At 35.4% G+C, this 18,942-nt stretch overlaps 1 protein-coding gene across 1 annotated transcript in view; it reads left to right on the top strand.

The window, feature by feature from the left end:
- LOC120631889 (neurexin-1-like) overlaps positions 1 to 18,942 on the top strand; it is a 107,460-nt gene that overhangs the window by 54,741 nt on the left and 33,777 nt on the right. The window contains exon 7 of the mRNA XM_039901552.1: positions 11,506 to 11,625. Coding sequence (XP_039757486.1) covers positions 11,506 to 11,625 — 120 coding nt within the window. The remainder of the gene's footprint in view (positions 1 to 11,505; positions 11,626 to 18,942) is intronic.

Below are 18,942 nucleotides of genomic sequence, written 5' to 3'. Positions count from 1 at the left end.
TTAGTCTTTGATATCTGTACATTGGGTTTATCTTCGTGCCTTGATAGTGTGATTTATTTCGCGATCGGACATTACACTCCTAGGGAGTGGGTAGCATCTATAAATTATTAGAACTGTAGTAGGATAGCGATGAAGCTTTAATTTTGGCGTGGCGGAAAAGCTTTATTGCTAACTCAAACTCTTGGGCAGGACGGTGGGTATTTAGGACTCCTCTCTCTAAAGGGGTATACCCAAACTAAAAACCACCACAGCATGTCCCTCTTGTTGGTTTTGTTAGACGCCCGTGGAACATGTTGTATACCGGACGCTGAGGCTACGAAAAGATGCAAATACACGTAACATAAAAACATCACTTTATTAATGTACTTTATAAACTATGACAATATATAATATTAACTATAACTTATTATTTACAACCTCGCATTTCACTCCCTTCGGAGTACGATTCAACCCGCCAAGAAGAAAAAACCCAAGTCTCCCGCCAAAATTCACAGCTGTCCAGGTAGGATCCAATCAATTTGATTGGTTCCCGCCGTTATGTGTCTACCAGCGTTAACCAATCGGAGAGTGACAGCCGATCGTCTCGTTCAAAAATAAGCTTAATTTAAAAAAAAAATAACAATCATGTGGAAATTAAAACGCTAGTTAAATTTAAATCCTAGCAAAATATACTATTTCAATTTTGTCGTCGTCCCTAAATCACATATCGAAAGCTTGAAAAAAGCGCGCAAATGAAGTTGGTTTTTTGTCACACTTCAGCTGCCCACACCTTTCAAAAATTACATAGCGTGAATGTCAGGCAGAACTTTTCCTACTCATGCCACTTTTGTATATAATCAACGACTCTACGGCATATTCTCAATCTGCTTACCCAATTCAGGTCAACTTTCTTTGGTGCTCCTGCATTGATTTACGTTTTATCGCAGGATTCGCTTTGAGAAATTACATTAATAAGTTTGGTCAAAAAGGTAATTTTTAAATTTAGAACTGAAGCCTATTTTGCCTTTTTTTATTTTCAACAGTCTTTCAGGAATTTCTAAAAGGATAGGTACGTCCTTTCAATTCAATGTTTGTTTTTTTTTGTACATAATTTTTTTATTCCAATTAAAATTGGTCTTCCATATCGGAAGGAAGAATTATAATCTACAAAGTATTGAAAAATTTATAATTTATTTATAATTTATTAAGTTCCAAAAGTCTTTTTCTAAAAGTGGTTAAATAGGTTTTGAAGATGTATATTTTTACCTCTCATAGTTAAAGGCTGAAATCTGTTGTATTCTTTTGCACGAGACATAATATATTTATCTTGATAAATTTTAGGAATTTATATTAGCTCTACGGGAAATTGGTATATTCTATATTATTAAGAAGCTGTAACTATATCCAAAAACAGCCAGAAACTCTTATCTTATTATTAAATTTGTTTATTATGTTTCTTACTATAATTGCTTCAAGCTCTACAATATTGATTCGCTAAGACTTTTTATTGCGATTCAGCGAAGAAGTTTCTTTAAGTTCGGGCTATCTATAGGAAGTACTTTATTACTTTTTTCTTTTACAAAAGTTTATTGCATCATCTTTATCGGTTTGTTTCTAGAGTTTTCCGGTATCGTGACTTTAATATCCTTGTAGGGTTTTATATAACGGTATTATTTTTAAAAAATCAATGCACAGAAGGTAAAAACAACCTTCTGTGCATTGATTTTTTAAAGTTTGGTCAACTTGTTTATTTTTATATCTTTTTAATATACTATGCTAGACAATACTGTAATCTAACCTAGTTGTTTGTGGTAGTGTAGTATGAGATATTCTAAGATGGTATCGGACAAATCTGTTCTGTTATGGCGGTGATATTAGACCCTCACTCCTAATTGGTTTCTCCGCGGCCGAGTACCTGAACGCTAAATGGATTGGCGGCGTATCTAAACGGCTATTTGTGTATTGTATGTGTAATTAGCTATTTATGTACTGTAGTTATATGTTGTTGGACATATTTTAAAAATATGGCACTATCCGGTTTCCATAATCATTTCTTTTCTTCTTTCATTAAGGGTTGTCTGCTCCGCTGTCCGCTCAAAGCGATAAGACAGCCTTTGCGCATTTTTATTTTTCTTGTTCCAATATTTTTTATCTTTAACCCTTAATTGTGTGCAATAAAGAATTTATTTATCTCTCTAAATAATTTCTACGTGCCAGATTAATGGAACGCTAAGTTGCTTTGCAGCGTAATTAAGTGATATCATATGTTTGTATGACTGTGTATAGTCAGTACATAATTGAAAATGTAATGTACGTTCATAAAAACATTTCTAAATTTAAGAAAAAATGTGACTGCAATAATTTAAACATTAGAAGTAAGAAAAAACTTACAGTGCAATTTACTAGTTTACATAATATATAATAGTTTACATAATTCGTTTAAAGGAAATTGCATACAATTCTACAATAAACTACCCATTGACATCTTGGAGATGTTTCTTAAAAAGTCCAAAGTTTGTATTAAACGCTTATAGAAAAGTCCTATTATAGTATAAAGGACTACGTAATCGATAAAAAGCTTGGGTGTGAATTACTGCTCTAACCAGGTAGCTCTTCTAATAATTTTAAATGACATTTTGAGATGGTGATAACAAAAAAACACCCGGCTAAGTTTGTTGTGGGCTTCTTCTTAGACCAGGACGCGTTTGGAACTCTCGTAGCTTTATTTTTAAGTTTACGAATGTGGTTATCGCCATCATCTCACTATCGTGCAATTCTTATGTACGCATCAAAATTGCCAACTATAAAGATATACTTGAATATAGATATTTTTGACTTTGACTTTGACTTTGTCTTTCAAGACCCTTTTACTCAGCAACGCGTAGAGGTGTCAAGATTTTATTAATATAAAATCCTCAATGCTCTTATAGCTGAAGTCAAAGCATACGATCAAGAGATACGGCCAATACTGCCGCATATTTAGCAATCGCAATTGCCTATAATCATGATATTTGGCAAGATGCAATGTAATTTTTTTTGCTGGAGAACAGGGAATTGGGAACTGTAGTTGCTTTTTACTTCCCATGTCTCAAAAACTCAAACTTTACTCAAAATTCAAAACTCAAAAATTTGTGCGGAACTTCAGTGCGCGCGTCCGACTCGTACTTGTTAAGTTCATTTTGAAGTTATTCTTCTTTTGGCGCATTAATGAAAAATTATGAGAGTAAATTTTTAAGCGCAGAGTCAATCAATCAGTCATCTCAGTACCCATAACACAAGCAAAGTTTATTTTGAGGCTAGATGGCGATGTGTGTATTGTCGTACTATATTTATTTATATTATTTATATTTATTTAATTATGTAGATTTTTTTTTTTGTGATATTTAAATAAACTTCATTTAACTAGATAGTGCGTTATAATAAACTTTCAATGTATGAAATATCTTTTTTCTTTGAATTGTTAGTTACATTTTTTCTACAAACGAAGAATAAGGCGAAAGGTAAAATTTTTGTAAAGATTTTTTTTGTTACGCCAAAGTATAACTTCTGACACGTGTACATAGTACACACATGGTTTTTTTTTAAATATGTTTGAACTTCATACGATTAAAGATGATTCTGAATGAACATTATATAACCTTCTTTGCAGAGATATTGACGTCATGAACATAATAGCTGTCTTTATTTAAAGCTCTTAATTCAAATCTAGTAGTTTTATTCATTTCGGTCTGTATATCTAAGCTGAAGATGCTTGGCTTCTCCAATGGGATCCATTTAAATTAGCCGCATAAAGTGCTTTTGTGTAGAATAGCTACTTAATACGTAAGAGTTATACTACTGGAAATGTAGATATAAGGCCAGTTTAACCATCTTTGACAAGTGACGGATAGCTTAAATTTTTTTCTTTATTCTTTCCCATAGGAAAGGCAAAGGTATATCGCCGTACAGCCATGTCTTCAGTGTTTAATAATTCAATGAAGTTTATTGTTTTTTTTTACATATTAAATAGATATAAAGTAATGATGCGGTCTAAGTTGGGTAGGCCCTTAAACCATCGACTTTCACTTGACTTAAATAAACACTAACTTAGTAATAATATCTATTGATCGTAAAATAAAGAAATGTCGTAGTATATACTTCTTAAACATTTCCAAAAGTTATTTTTTCTCAATAAGATTGTCCTTTTAAAATCAGATGTATTTATTTGCAAGAATCGTGATACCTAAAAAGACGGTCATCATCATTAAACACGATTGACGTCATCATCATCATCACATCAATCCATTACCGGGCCACTACAGAGCACGGGTTTCCTCCCACAATGAGAAGGGTTAAGGCCCTAGTCAACCACGCCATAGCCTAGTGCGGATTGTTGGATTCCACGCCTTTAAGAACATTATGTAGAACTCTCACGTATCCGGCTTCCTCACGATGTATTCGTTTATCGTTGAAGCAAGTGATATTTTAATTACTTAAAACGGCTCCCAGCGGCTCGCTTGATGTCTGTCTGTCTGCCCACCTCGTTCGGGGTTTAACAACTTTTACCGATGTTTACCGATGCAGGGTCGAAATTTCAAAAAGATGATACAACATTATGAATGTGTTAGAATGATGAAGATGATGACAACTGAAGAATACCTTGATAAATGTGAACAAAAAAAAATATACGAGTATATCAGTACGTGCACTAACTTGTTTATAAACAGTAGGAAATAATGTAACACGCGCGCGGCATAGTGGGACTAATGTCACAGTGAAGAGCTCCGTCGTGGGAATAATTCGCTTTAAAATGCTAAAGAACGGAGTAACTTACAAACGGATTTGACATTCCTAAAATTTCTTAAGTGTTCATTATAAAATTGAACTACCTACTTAAAATAAATTTAATAGTATACTTATATACAAGTCAGTTCCAAACTGAGACTGAGAAATTGTAGAACTGTACGTCTCAAATTTGGGCCTCTCTAGAAATTCGGCACTTGCTTGTATGAGCGCTCTCCTCAAATAAAGCTTTTATAACTTTTAATAACGTTTTCGGCTTTGGGTATTATTTGCATGTTATTTGTACCGTCCTTCTCAGAACTGGAATCAGCTAACGTTTACCCCTAGACCTTTTCAGTTTAATAATGAATAATAACATTCATTCATATTTTGTGAATGCTATGAAATTTATAAACATTTCATTCGATGTATACGTACTTTGACCTTTGGATACGGCATAGCGTACAGTTAAGTAATCATACAGTTGGGAATCCAATTTGTTGTTACAGATACTACAGCTGCGTTTTGAATGGCCTCAATTTATGTACGAGTAACTGGCTTGTGATATCCAAAATAGAAAGATTTGAAAGTTTACATATATTAAAATAGAGAAGTTACAAGATCATTATGTTATTGGTTAGTAGAGGAGTTATTCAGGTTGATAAGATGATGTTATGAATACAGCATGTTTACATATTTATTTTGAACTACAAAGTTTAATTTATATTCATAAAAAGGACAGTACATGCACACCAATCGGTTATCTCTAAAGATATTAAATTTATGTATTTCAAAATATGTAAATATTATGACAGTATTAGTTGGATAATCCAGTGTATACCCGTGCCAAAATTCAAAATTCAAAATTCATTTATTTCAAGTAGGCCTAATATAAGCACTTTTGAAACGTCAAGTCTGTCTGTTTGTAGTGATTCTACCACCGCCAGTAAATATCTCTGTTGCAATAAATACGTGCGAATATTATGAACAACAAATGACATAGAACACATGAAGTGGTTATAGCGTATTGGGTAGGAGCTCGACTACACTTTCCGAAGGCAGAGTGCGAATCCCAGCACGCATCTTTAACTTTTCTAAGTTATGTGCGTTTTAAGTTATTAAAATATTACTCGCTTCGACGGTGAAGGAAAACATCGTGAGGCAACCTACAGCCTGAGAGATCTACATAATTTTCTCAGAGGTGTGTGGAGTCCACCAACCCGCACTGGACCAGCGTGGTGGACTACGGCCTTAACCCTTTCTTATTGTGGGAGGAGACCCGAGATCTGTAGTACGCCGGTAATGGGTTGATGCGGTGATGATGATGATGACATCGGCCGCCTTTTATAAATATAATCTTTATTGGCGAGGTTTATCACAACTGTATGGTAACTACTCTGCGATAGCGTGAATATTTTCTAAGTGTTACTAAATTATTGTAATTACTCGCAATATAGGCAGGTGGGGGTTAGAGGCAATAAACTGATTCATCGTGGCGATAAGGGGAGCTCGCAAATGGTATTAGAAAGGGGTTGCACGGTAGAATTAAAAAGCCCAATCCCCTGTGCGTATACCCCTACTTTGGCTATGTTATGGAGCTTTGTGTGATTAGTGGTCATCGCACACCGGGAACGGCAGGGCAGTTTGGGAAATTTATAATTTCTGAATTTTCTCCAATTTGAACGTCAAGTCACCGTTTCGGAAGGCAGATTCTACAGAGAAGAAGCCGGCAAGAAACTCAACAGTTGCTCTTTTCATAACCACTGCTTCCATTTAACCTAACGTAATTTGGTAATGAGATACAGGTTCTAGTGGATAGATTGAATCCGAGGCCTTAAAGGGTCTTTTACTCATCTTGTCTATAGGAAACCAATAAAATCCTCATCTTGTTATTATATAAGTACATATGTTATATGTATACAAAGTGTAATAGAATTACAGATAAATATTGAAGGACGCATAAGTATATTTCAGTAGGAACCAGCCTGTAAAAATATTAAATCAAAAGGAGCATATTTCTTTTTCCATACAAACGAATACAAAACATTCTAAGTGTTTACTTATGGCAACCCTATTGAAGATGAAAGACCAACACGTGCATAGTACCTCATCATCATCATCACATCAACCGATAGACGTCCACTGCTGGACATAGGTCTTTTGTAGGGAGTTCCAAGTTCCACGATTCTGAGCCGCTTGGATCCAACGGCTACCTGCGACGCGCTTAATGTCGTCTGTCCACCTCGTTGGGGGTCGACCAACGCTGCGCTTACCAGTACGGGGCTGCCATTCCAGCACCTTGGGACCCCAACGTCCATCCTTTCTCCGAACTATGTGCCCGGCCCATTGCCACTTAAGCTTCGCGACTCGTTGAGCTATGTCGGTAACTTTGGTTCTTCTACGAATCTCCACATTTCTGATTCGATCGCGTAGAGATACTCCGAGCATAGCTCTCTCCATCGCCCGCTGAGTGACTCTAAGCCGTCTTATGAGGCCCATAGTTAACGACCATGTAATACTAAATAATAGTACCTACTTGAACCTAATAAAGTGACAGGAGTCATATGATGTAAATTTTGCATGTGATGTTAGGGCTGTATCTGATTTCTTTCAGTAAAAACTATGGCAGTGGTTTACTCAAAAACTGTTAGGTTTTCGGTTTCACAGATAATTCTCAGAGACATAATGTACCTGTGCCTGTGAAGTTTTATTTCGGTTTTCATTTCCGCGTTGTATATGTTATATGCATATGTGTTATATTTATATGTGTTGTTAGTTAAGTGTGAGTTTCTTGCCGTTTTCTTCTCGATAGAATCTACCTTGCGAACCGGTGGTAGAGTTACCAGAAACAGATACACAAAAGTGTTTATATCAGGCCTACTTGAAATGTATTTTAATAACGCGTTATTTTCTTTGGTACATAATTTGGCTTAGTGGTTTAAGACCTCGGCTTCACTTTTAAATGTATTGCGCGTTTTAAGCAATCAAATTTGACGGGCGATTTTCGGGTTATTAAGTTTTGTCCCACGGTTGCAAAAACTTTTTATCGATACATTCATCTTCTAAATTGAACAAGAAAAGGGTTGGAATCAAAAACCCTAATCCCCATACACGCACCGTTGTCTTGTTAAGGATCTTTATGCGACTTTATCGAGGGATATTCATGTCGATAAGTTAGTATTACCCAAACCTGGGCTTTAGGTTTGAAATAGTTATTGCTTTCGATATTCGTATATTTGCAGTAATAATGTGCTCGTAAACTCAGTTGTATGCATGCTTAATTGCGGAAGACGGTCTTACGTTCGATTCCCAGGCCAAGTTCCGATTTCGGCAAAGAACAACTCCTGGGCTTCTTGTTTGAATCTACAGAGTAGAATCTGCCTCCAAACCAGTTGAACTTCAACTAAAAACAGACACATTTGACGTTTCAAACGCGTAACGTTTACTTTTTTGAACGTTGACAATAAGTTGCTTATACTAGCCCGTGCCTCGAAGACAATATATTTTTGAATTTTTTTTAAATGTTCTATATCGACAAGTGCTTGACTGCAATCACACCTGATGGTAAGTGATGATGCAGCCTAAGATGGGGTGCGCTTGCCTAGAAGACGCCTATTCACTCTTGATTTGAAGGTACCCAGATTATAGGTATGGGAGAAGACGGAAGATGGGAGGGCATCTGCGGTTTGGATCAGAAAGGAAGAAGCAAAACGCTTCGTAAGTGTTTTTATTATGCTGGTTCCGAATATTATCACTAACATGTGATATTTATAATCGGCAAAGCCCGCAAATCCACGTTGTAGCAGCGTGGAGGGTATATACTCACTCACACTCTAGGCACTCAAAATCCAATCAAATCACGAATGGCAAGAAATGGAATGAAAATTTCTTTGTTGACATGTTACAATATAAGATAAGACGGAGACCTGTTTAGTTTAAAACCTAGTCTAGAACGTCGCAAACATATACACATACATTTTTATTTAAATATAATATTTATGTGTAACGTGCGTGCGTATATGTGTAAGTGTGTGTGCGTGAATTAGTTGGGAGTTTTCTTAGCTATGTTTGATGAAAGTCGGTCCAAGATGGCCGCCGCCACAAAATTGCGGATTACGTTTCTTTACACCTCCCTCAATATGGGTATCAATTGAAAGGGCTTGACTAGTAGAATACTTTATACAATTACAAATTTCAAATCAAAGATAGCCTCCACAACAAAACAGGATATTACATTTTTTTCATAACTACCTCAATATGAGTATCAAATAAGCAGGCTTGACTAGTAGAATAATGTACATATTGCATCTTTCAATATGTTTGTATATTAAAATTGGGGGTTATTCTTATGTTTATTCGTATCTATATGTAGGTATGCAATATATATATATTGAAAATTGATTAACTGTATAGGAAATACAGAAATATTAACACAAAAGGAAAAAATTGGTTTATCGCTATGTCGATCATAAAATAACGTTAACCCTGCATTGAAGGACCCGTCATTCTCATTTGCAGCGAGGCCGCCGTTCGATCGATCATAGGTTATAGAGTAATGTAATATAATATATCTGTGGTAAAAAGCTACGACTATGCTTTCTAATATACAAGGTGTGAATAAAAACCCAAATATTACTTCACAGACTTTAGAGATACATTATTTACTGTCTCTGAGTCTAATCTGTGAAACCGAAATAGTTCTTGAGTAAACCACTGCCATAGTTTTTACTGCACGTAATCAAATACAGCCCTAACATCACATGCAAAATTTTTATCACTTGACTCCTGTCACTTTATTAGTATTAATAGTAGGCACCATGCGCGTGTCGGTCTTTTATCTTGAATAGGGTTGCCATAAGTAAACGCTTAGACTTTTTTGAATCCGTTTGTATGGAAAAATAAATACGTTCTTTTGATTTAATATTTATACAGGGTGATTCCTTATGAAATATACTTATGCACCTTTTAATAGTATTTCGTAATTCCGTTACACGTTGTATACAACACGGAGCCGACAGGGTAGGTATTAATAAAATGAGAGTGATTAATAAATTAATGTACAAAATAAGTTTAAAAATATCATAACAAAAATTCTCAAAAACCCAACTTTCGAAATAAATGTTATAAGCTAATAAAAAAAAATTGTATTATTCAAGCTTGAATACTTTGCATGCGCAAGATGTGCACTTTTACTAGTTGCATATAGTACTAACTTTGGTACAAAATATGTGTAATAAACTAAACACATTAGTACAGCCCTTTTGAGTTTACGTATAAAGAATGCGTATTTTTGCGATAGCTATTGCGGTTTAATTGCTGTGAATTTTTTAAAGAGTTTCGTTGACTGTCTCCGAAACTCTTCCTTAGATCAATATGAAACAGAAATGGGTTGATTTCGAAAAAACCAAATTTTGCAAATCCGTCTAAATGTGTCAGAGTTATGCACGAACGTACATAAGAAAAATAATAAATAAACATCCGAATTGCTTACCTCCTTAAGAAAGTCAGTTAAAAAATACGCAGTGACTGCGTATTGACATTAGCTTGTCATCAGAAAATTTATGCTTGTAAATAATATTTAAAAATGTTCCGTATGCAGACACATAGACGTGTAATTATGATTTTAAGTAATAGCGATTTGGTTGGTTTTTGTAGGTTGTTTAACATAACTACTTTTGACAGCCGGTTAGCGCAATGGGCAGCGACCCTGCTTTAGCCGTCCAAGGCCGTGGGTTCGATTCCCACAACTGGAAAAATGTGTGTTGAACATGAATGTTTTTCAGTGCCTGGGTGTTTAACTGTATAAGTATTTATGTGTATAATATTCATAAACATATTCATTAGCTATCTTAGTACCCATAACACAAGCTTAATTTGGGGCTAGATGGCGATGTGTGTATTGTTGTAGTATATTTATTATTTATTTTTATTATATATATAGTATACGGCCATAGATTTTTTTTTTTACGCAGCAATATTCGCATTTAAATAGAGTTAGGAATATAGTACACACTGCTCTGTGTACTACTTGTATAATCAAACGTGGGCAATACCAGTAATCGATGTTATTTTAATTTCCTGCACCGCATTACAATGAAATGCTGGTGGCATTATTTTTTTAATGGATTCCAGGTAAGTGATAGGCAAACTAAATCGTAAAACTTTCCAACTTATGGATTCAATAGAACCCATACAAGACATCGGCGATCGTTATAAAATATCTCTGGCCAAAATTTTAATATTCGTGACTCGCTGATCTGATACCCGCGTTCTTCGTCCGCGTTTATGTATTTTTTACAAATTCCTTGGGAACCGTTTGTTTTTCAAGGAACCGTTTGTTTTCTAAGACATACAGTACAGCCTGTGTTACTCCGTCGTTTAAAATGACTGAGTCAACCTTAAAAGATAGACATGTGTTGCCGCGGTTTTTTATTTACAACTTTTAAAGGTTAACAACTTTGTAATACATACTTTTATCGAAACGGAAGCACTCAAAAGGAAAAAAAAGATTTCGAAACATTCTTCATTGATGCTGTGCTCCTATTGGTCTTTGCGTGATAATGACCTATAGATATAACCTAGAGCCTTCCACGATAAATGGGCTATCCAACACTGATTTTTTTTAAGCGGACCAGTACTTTCTGATATCATCGCGTTCAAGTAAACCAACAAACAAACTCTTTAGCTTTATACGTTAGTATAAGATTAATTAAGTGTATCATAGCTCAAAATTTATTACTTTATTGACTCTCTTTATTTCTACAGATACTGCCGAAATGGGAGGCTGTGAAGACCGGAACGATATCGTTCAAGTTCCGAACGAACGAACCGAACGGGCTCATTCTCTTCAACATGGGCGCGAAGCCACCAAGGGTAGGTTGCACGGTAAGGGGTGAAGCTTTTGGGGTTGGACCGTTATCTCAGACGATACCATTGGCGACACTATCTTCATACCATCATCATCAGAAACTGTCATTCAGCATCTGTGTTACGAAACATTGAAGGTATCCATGCGATGGTAGCAATGTTCTTAATTATATAGTTTTCCTGACCAATTTCGACTTTGGTCAATTATGAAAATTAAGCTTAATTTGCTATACTCCGCGAAAAGCAGGTGTTATTTATAATTTCTTCAATCCTTATACTCCACACTGTTAAGAAAACGTAACAGTTATTCATTTTAAAGTCAACATCTCCTGAGGATGCTTCGGTTTCGAAACGTGCGTAGAGGGTACATTGCCGAATCTGTTTAGTGTGGAGTATAAGGATTGAAGAAATTATACATTACAACATTCAGATTCTCTTGCTTTTCGCGGAGTAAAGCAAATGAAGCTTAATTTTCATAATATATCATGGATTTCCGCAATATAACGCCTGCTTTTATCCAATACTACTGTGGTCATTTTCCAACTACGCGGGAGATATCATATCGCGCAAGTGTGTACGCAAACATTTTTGTAGAATCTCTACTCCTCTCACTCTGATAGTCTGATGGGACGGTAGATCTGACACGACCGTGAAGAAATCTGGCGCAGGACCGACTGCTAAACTTACTGTCCAAGGCACAGGGAATCACCTTTTGATGACCTCCATGGCGCAGTGGAGAGCGCTGTGGCTTCTAGTTGGGAGGTCCCGAGTTCGAATTGGCAGGGGCAATTTGGAAATTCGAAATTTCAGAATTTTCTCCGCACGGCTAGCATGGGTAGTAGACAATTATATACCCAGGGAAATGATAAAAATATATCTTCTCCCACAGCTTCATCAACTCTCAGAGCATTGTCGCACAAGTCGAAATCATATAAAATAAGCCACAGATTTTTTATTAGTTTTTTATACTTCGTATACAAAATTATATTTTTCTGAAATGTTACTAATTCGATACATTCGATATAATGGCAAATACAATTCTAAATCTACATACCTAGCTCGCAACAATACATTTCAAAACATCGTAATTATTTTTAATACTGGTCCTAAACAGCGTTGATTTATTTTCGATAAACTTTTCTATACTTTCAGAGTAAACTATTATTATTACTATTATTTCCTATTTTTTTTCTAAAGGAATTTAAAACTTTTTGTCCAACCGGTTAATCAAAACTCTGTATACAGAAGTAAATATTCAAAAAGTTTACAATAAAATAAATAGAGAATAACATAATATAATACAATAACTTTCAGAGTAAAGTTAAAACAACGCGGTTTATAAAATAATTATAAAAATGCAACTTAAATGACGAAAGTATATATATTCTCGGTAGCAATATTATGCATGCCAAAGAATAATGCAGTAAAGAAGACGTAAAAAGATAGAGAATTGAAAATATAAAGTATTATAAACTTTAGTAGGATAGCGATGAGGCCACGAAAAGATGCAAATAAACATACCATACAAATATCACTTTATTAATTTACTTTATAAACTATGACAATATGAACTTATCGTTTTACAACCTCGCAATTCACTTCATAACTCTCTCAAAGAACGATCCAACCCGCCAAGAAAAAAACCCAATTTCCCGCCAAAACTCCTAGCGTCCAGGTAGAATCCAAGCAATTTGATTGGTTCCCGCCGTTATGCGTCTACCGGCGTTAACCAATCGGAGAATGACAACCGATCGTCTCGTTCAAAAATAAGATTAAATTAAAAAAATAACAAAGAAGTGGAAATTATAATGCTATTTAAATTTAAATCCTAACAATCGACCGTCCTGACAACGTGTGCGCCCTCGCACATGTCGCCAGGAGGCATCCTAACAATCGGAACTTGGCCAGTTGTTTCAATCTTGACATAATTTTAACAATTGAGTACCAAAATATGTTATAAACATCCATTATCATCTTACTATATATTTACATATACATTGGAGTTTAATATAACTAACAAAACAACCACAACCATCAATATTTTAGTAAATAATATAGGTAAAGATTATTTTCTAGACCTATTATACCTTTATAATTATATAAATATAATATTATTCATACTACTTCATAAACATTATATAAATCGACTTGATAAGAAAAACAACGATCGATAAATGTTTTTCATCATAAATGTATTCATTATATTTGGGATCCGAACGATCAATTAATCGAATAACCCATTACGACTCATCCCCTGAACGATCGATTTATCAGGGGAAACCCTACAGACATGCCAACAAGACGATCGATTTACTTGTGGCAGTCAGTGGGCATCATACTCTCTCTCTCTATTTAAGTTCCAGGACACGATCCGATCGATTCTCGTGCCTGGCTCTAGTGTTTTTGCTGTATCAGGGCACGATCCGATCGATTCTCGTCCCTGATTCCAGCTACATCAAGACACGATCCGATCGATTCTCGTGTCTAATCTGCAACAATAGAAAAATGGTTGTCTGTAGTTTTATGCATCAAGCGCTTATAAAACACACAAAACAAAACTTGAACATAAAACATTGTAAACTAAAACCAAATAGAACCAACTTTTATCCAATTTTTTTTTTTTTTTTTTTTTGCTATATTTTAATCAATCCTCATTATAAGTTACTACTGGTAACCGATCCATTCACCTCAAGGCATAAGCAATATGTATCCATAGCATTATACACGATTGAGTTATCTTAATAAGTTAACCCTTTTGCATAAAGTCGTTTGTTCTTTCATCATCATTTCATCAGCGCCTTTGGAAACAGCATTGAGACAGTACCTCTGATGGTGTCCTACCGGCCGGCGCGGGCGGTCGTTATCTGGATGGTGTTATTCAGTCCCCACTGAATATTTCCAGAATGTTAATCCTAATAATTTGCCAATTCTTTCCACCATATTTCGCCGTCATTGCCTCTAAGGAGTCGAGAATGGTAAGATTGTACCCCTGTACCTACTTTGCCATTCAACCTAGAACTTCCTACTGCGATAAGGGTATGCTTTGTGCCCCTATTCAAGCAAAATAGAGTTAATGTGTGAGAAGTGAAATGGTTACCTTCGTCACTCATAATACTGCCTTAGAGCTCTTATCCCATTTAAGAGGTTGGTATTGCTATCGGGCTTAGTAAAACAAAACTTTGTGCAACCCTCTACAAAAACGAGCATGTGCTAATTGACTTTACGAAGGGTACATGAATGGTAAGAAATGGCATATCTGCTTTAGCAATAGGGTAGGGAAGACCTTCATAACGCTTTGAACGCTTTTAACACATGCTTATTTCTTTTATCTGACTTAAGGTAACGAAACAACTTATTATCTTTTATTAATAAGTTATCTTTTAAGCCCTGTTAAGGTCCTACAAAGCTCTGTAGTCTGTACAAAGCTGCAGTGTATGCAGCCAATCCTCACTATTAATTAACCTAACCGAAACAATCTGACCCTAAGATTATATTTATCATTCACTGAAAGACAGCCGGTGCTAGTCAAATGGTATCATGATTGTATTGACCATATGAAAGACAAACGAAGTTAGGTGTATACTAAGCACTGAAGTAGGGACTTGGTAGTAGACCCTGAAGTCAAATCGAGTGAAAACAAACAAGCTTAGCCTATGAGTCGAGCTATCACATCGTCTAGGATGGGCATAGAATAGTTCCCTTTAACTCTAATTAATTTTAGCAATATAATCATAGTGGTATTCGACGCACATTCTCAATAAGCTATCCTTTTAACGTAGACTCAATCATACTAGAATACTCTACAAGCTATTCCAGCATTAAAACATTTATTTTACCTTGACACGTACTTCTTCTCTCTCACGGTGTGACAACCTATCTTATTTACATGTTCTTAAGTATTCTTAGTTTGTTAGTTATAGTTCTTAGTTATGTACGATTGAGTAGATATTAGTTTAATATATATATATTTTTTTATTATATCATTCTTACTTGTGCAATTTTGTTTATGTATTTGTATTTAGCTAATTGAATGTAGGTTTATAATAACTTTACACCACCACCAGATTTTTTTTTTTTTCTTTATTGCTTTTATAAGTGAATATAAACAGACAAATATTGAGAAAAAGAAAATTTTCTAAAATCGAAAAGGTGACGCAGATGTATTCAGTAGATATATCGAGGTTTGCCTACATTTTCAACTATAAAGTTAGTTTTATGTTTGTTGGAAGCTTTTTGTTGCACTTAGTCAAACTCGATTTATACAAAAATTTATTTTGGTATAATATTTATTTCAAAAGTTGGTTAAAATAGCTTATATCTTGTGTAGTGTCGTTGAAGTCTCTCTTTATTAAAAAACAAAATACTATTGGCTAAGTAATCACGGAATCAAAGAAACTATTAAGTCTACGAAACTTGGAAAGGAAGCCGCCAGAACCAGTGGCGGTACTACCATACAAGCCGAAAAGATATTAATATTTTTAAATAACACTCGTAATATTTTAAAATCTCTTTTTGTTTTTTTTTTTTAAACTAATTAAAACATTATTAAAAAAAAAAAAAAAAAGTTCTGTCTTGGACGTCCGTGTGTCTGTATGTGCGGATCCCGTATCTTGTGGTCACGATAACTAGCGAAATACTTCACTTATCGAGTTGGTTTTTTTTTTTCATAGGCTTTAGTATTTGAGGAATAAAAGCCTATTACTGTTTACGGTATAATTAGATGTAGTTTAATTATTATTTTCAAATAATCTCAATTTTATTGTAATGAATAAGATTATGAGGCGTGGACTTTTGGATTTTCCAACTATTGTATTCTACTTCCGTCTTTGTATTTCTATTGTTCCTAGATAAATAAACCTTTAAGGTCGATAGAAGAGAGTACATTGGCTGTTTAACTCAATATCAACTCTATATCCATCGTGGTCGCGTTAGTACAACCTAGATCTTTACGTCTACAAATAAAGTTAAAAAAAATACTTCAAATTATTGTACAAAAATCTCAATGACCACTAGTAAATTAAAAAATTAATAAATAAATAACAAATTATTACTAAAAGGTGTGAAGCGCCTTTTACCTACCTACTTTTATATAATTTTTCCTTTATGCACACTAAAGACACTCACATTACATTTGACTTTACATTTGATTATAGATTTTAGTTTTTCATGTTTATTAGTGTCATACTTTTTGATTTTGTTTATGATTTACCTCTTAGATGATTTTGTATTTCATGATGTCCTTCAGGGGTTAATAAAGCTTATGTTAATGTAAAAATATCTTTCGTTTGTTTATATATTATATTCTATGTTATTGTCCTTTTTTTTTTGATTATTTTGTTATTGTTTAGTCGTGAGGATTCAGTGACGACGAAGACAACGGGGCTGGCTGAAAACCAGTGCTGCGCTTTTTAGTATGCAGTTATACTGAGCCAGCTCCTTTGTCACACACTTTTTTTTTTTTTTTTGTTCTTTAACAAATTTATGTAACATTTTTCTTCTTTCTTTCTTTAATTGAAGACGCAAAAGAATGTTTGTAACGATCGAGCAACTCTTACATTCTCTGCTTATCTATTTCTGGTATTTATAACTGACAGGCTTCTATTTTAAATCAAAATTATCTTAAATAACCATAATCATAAGTGGTTTGATGTTTTTACTTCAACGTCTACTCGTTTTGCCCTGCACAAAAATGAACTACCTGAAATCCAGCAAGGTTCGCAACAAGGGAACTGTTATACTGACATGTCAACTTTCAGAGCGATAGAGACCACCACAAATGAAATATTGCATGGTCGGCTTACCCTCAAGACTTTTTCTTACGATGCCGTTTCCCTTAAAATTATGTTCAAGTCTTGCCTTACCGATACTGCGCCATGGATCTCTACCACTCATGCCGTACTAATTCCAATCAAAGATTCTTGTATCAAAAGTGACATCTTCCTGCCGATATCCATGAACTGGAGCTTAGTTGCAACTTTAGAAACGATAATATGGGGCTGTTTCGGGTATGGCTGATCTTTGAGGATAGATATAGATCTTTTAGCAAATTGCCAAATATAACTTTACATAGAACACGAGCGTATACTCCATTAACACTAATTCTATAATCATTTTACATTGCCGAATCCCCGTAATAAAGACGGTATATACTCGTAGTCATGAGCCACACCTAACTCCTTAACTAAGGATTCCTTCACCAGCCTAATCTCACTGCCGAAAACGACAAATGTTTGACGTGACGTGCCGTTTATTTGCCCATTTTTCATTAATTTTCAAATAAAAAGAGAGAGGGAATTCTTTTCCTGAGACAAATAGTTTTGGTACGAGTTCTTGCTGCTTATCAAAAATTGCAATAACTAATCAGGAACGAAATACTAGAGCACCGGATTTTAAACTCCTTTCACTGATATCATGAATAACTGCACGCCTATCAACTATATCGCTTTTCATAAAATTAAATTTCTATAGGTATTATACCTGCTCTTCCTTTTAAGTATATCCCTTAAAGCCTGGCCCTAATTTTGCTCGCAAGGAAAAACATTTACTAATTTCTCTTGCCATTTCGGCCCGGTAACAAAACTGAATTTAGGTCTTCCTACCATATTTTGTCAAGGCCTTGGAGTTTCTTTATAGCAAAATGAGTGACAGTTTTATTTATTTTTTTCCAACCGTATACATAAGCAAAATCATTGTTTTCTTTTTAGCCAAACATCTATCCTTTGGTTTGGTGGAGGGAGTCGAAATTGAAACTATATTTGGGTTCAACTGTTTGGAAAGAACTTCAGTACCTACACGGTTGAGACGTCAAACTGTCCTTAAGACATTTCAAAACATTTCTTAGAATCGGAAAGACGACGTGACCTTTTATCATATTATCTCGCGACGCCACGACGCGCCGCCCGGCAGCATGCACTGCACCGGCCCCAGGCTCTGCCCGCCGCGCCGCCCAGCAGGATGCACTGCGCCGTCTCTGCCCGCCGCGCCGCCCGCTGATCTCAGGACACGTGGTCGCTGCGTTGACTGCGACTTGAATGTTGCCGCGGAGTAGCCCGGTGCGAAGTCATAGCTGGCGCGGTGTAGCGGCTGCGACTTCTATTGTTGCTCTCGCAGTTGCAGTAACAGCCTCTCCTAAATCTTCACCCGCTCACGGCTTGGCTCTAGCTCCCGACTCAGGACCCGAGAAGATCTGCGTGCACATAGCCAGCTACGGCTCCGCTCCCTCAGTCGGCTCCGGCTTCGATATTCCACGGGTAGGGTCAGATACAAGAAAACAAAGTTTAAGTTTGAATTTTTTTTTTTTTAAATAAACTTAACAAGGGGTGTAGACATCTGCGC

Source organism: Pararge aegeria, chromosome 19 (assembly GCF_905163445.1).
Source record: "Pararge aegeria chromosome 19, ilParAegt1.1, whole genome shotgun sequence".
In the NCBI taxonomy this organism is placed as follows: Eukaryota; Metazoa; Arthropoda; class Insecta; order Lepidoptera; family Nymphalidae; genus Pararge; species Pararge aegeria.
This window is presented reverse-complemented; position numbering and strand designations above follow the sequence as displayed.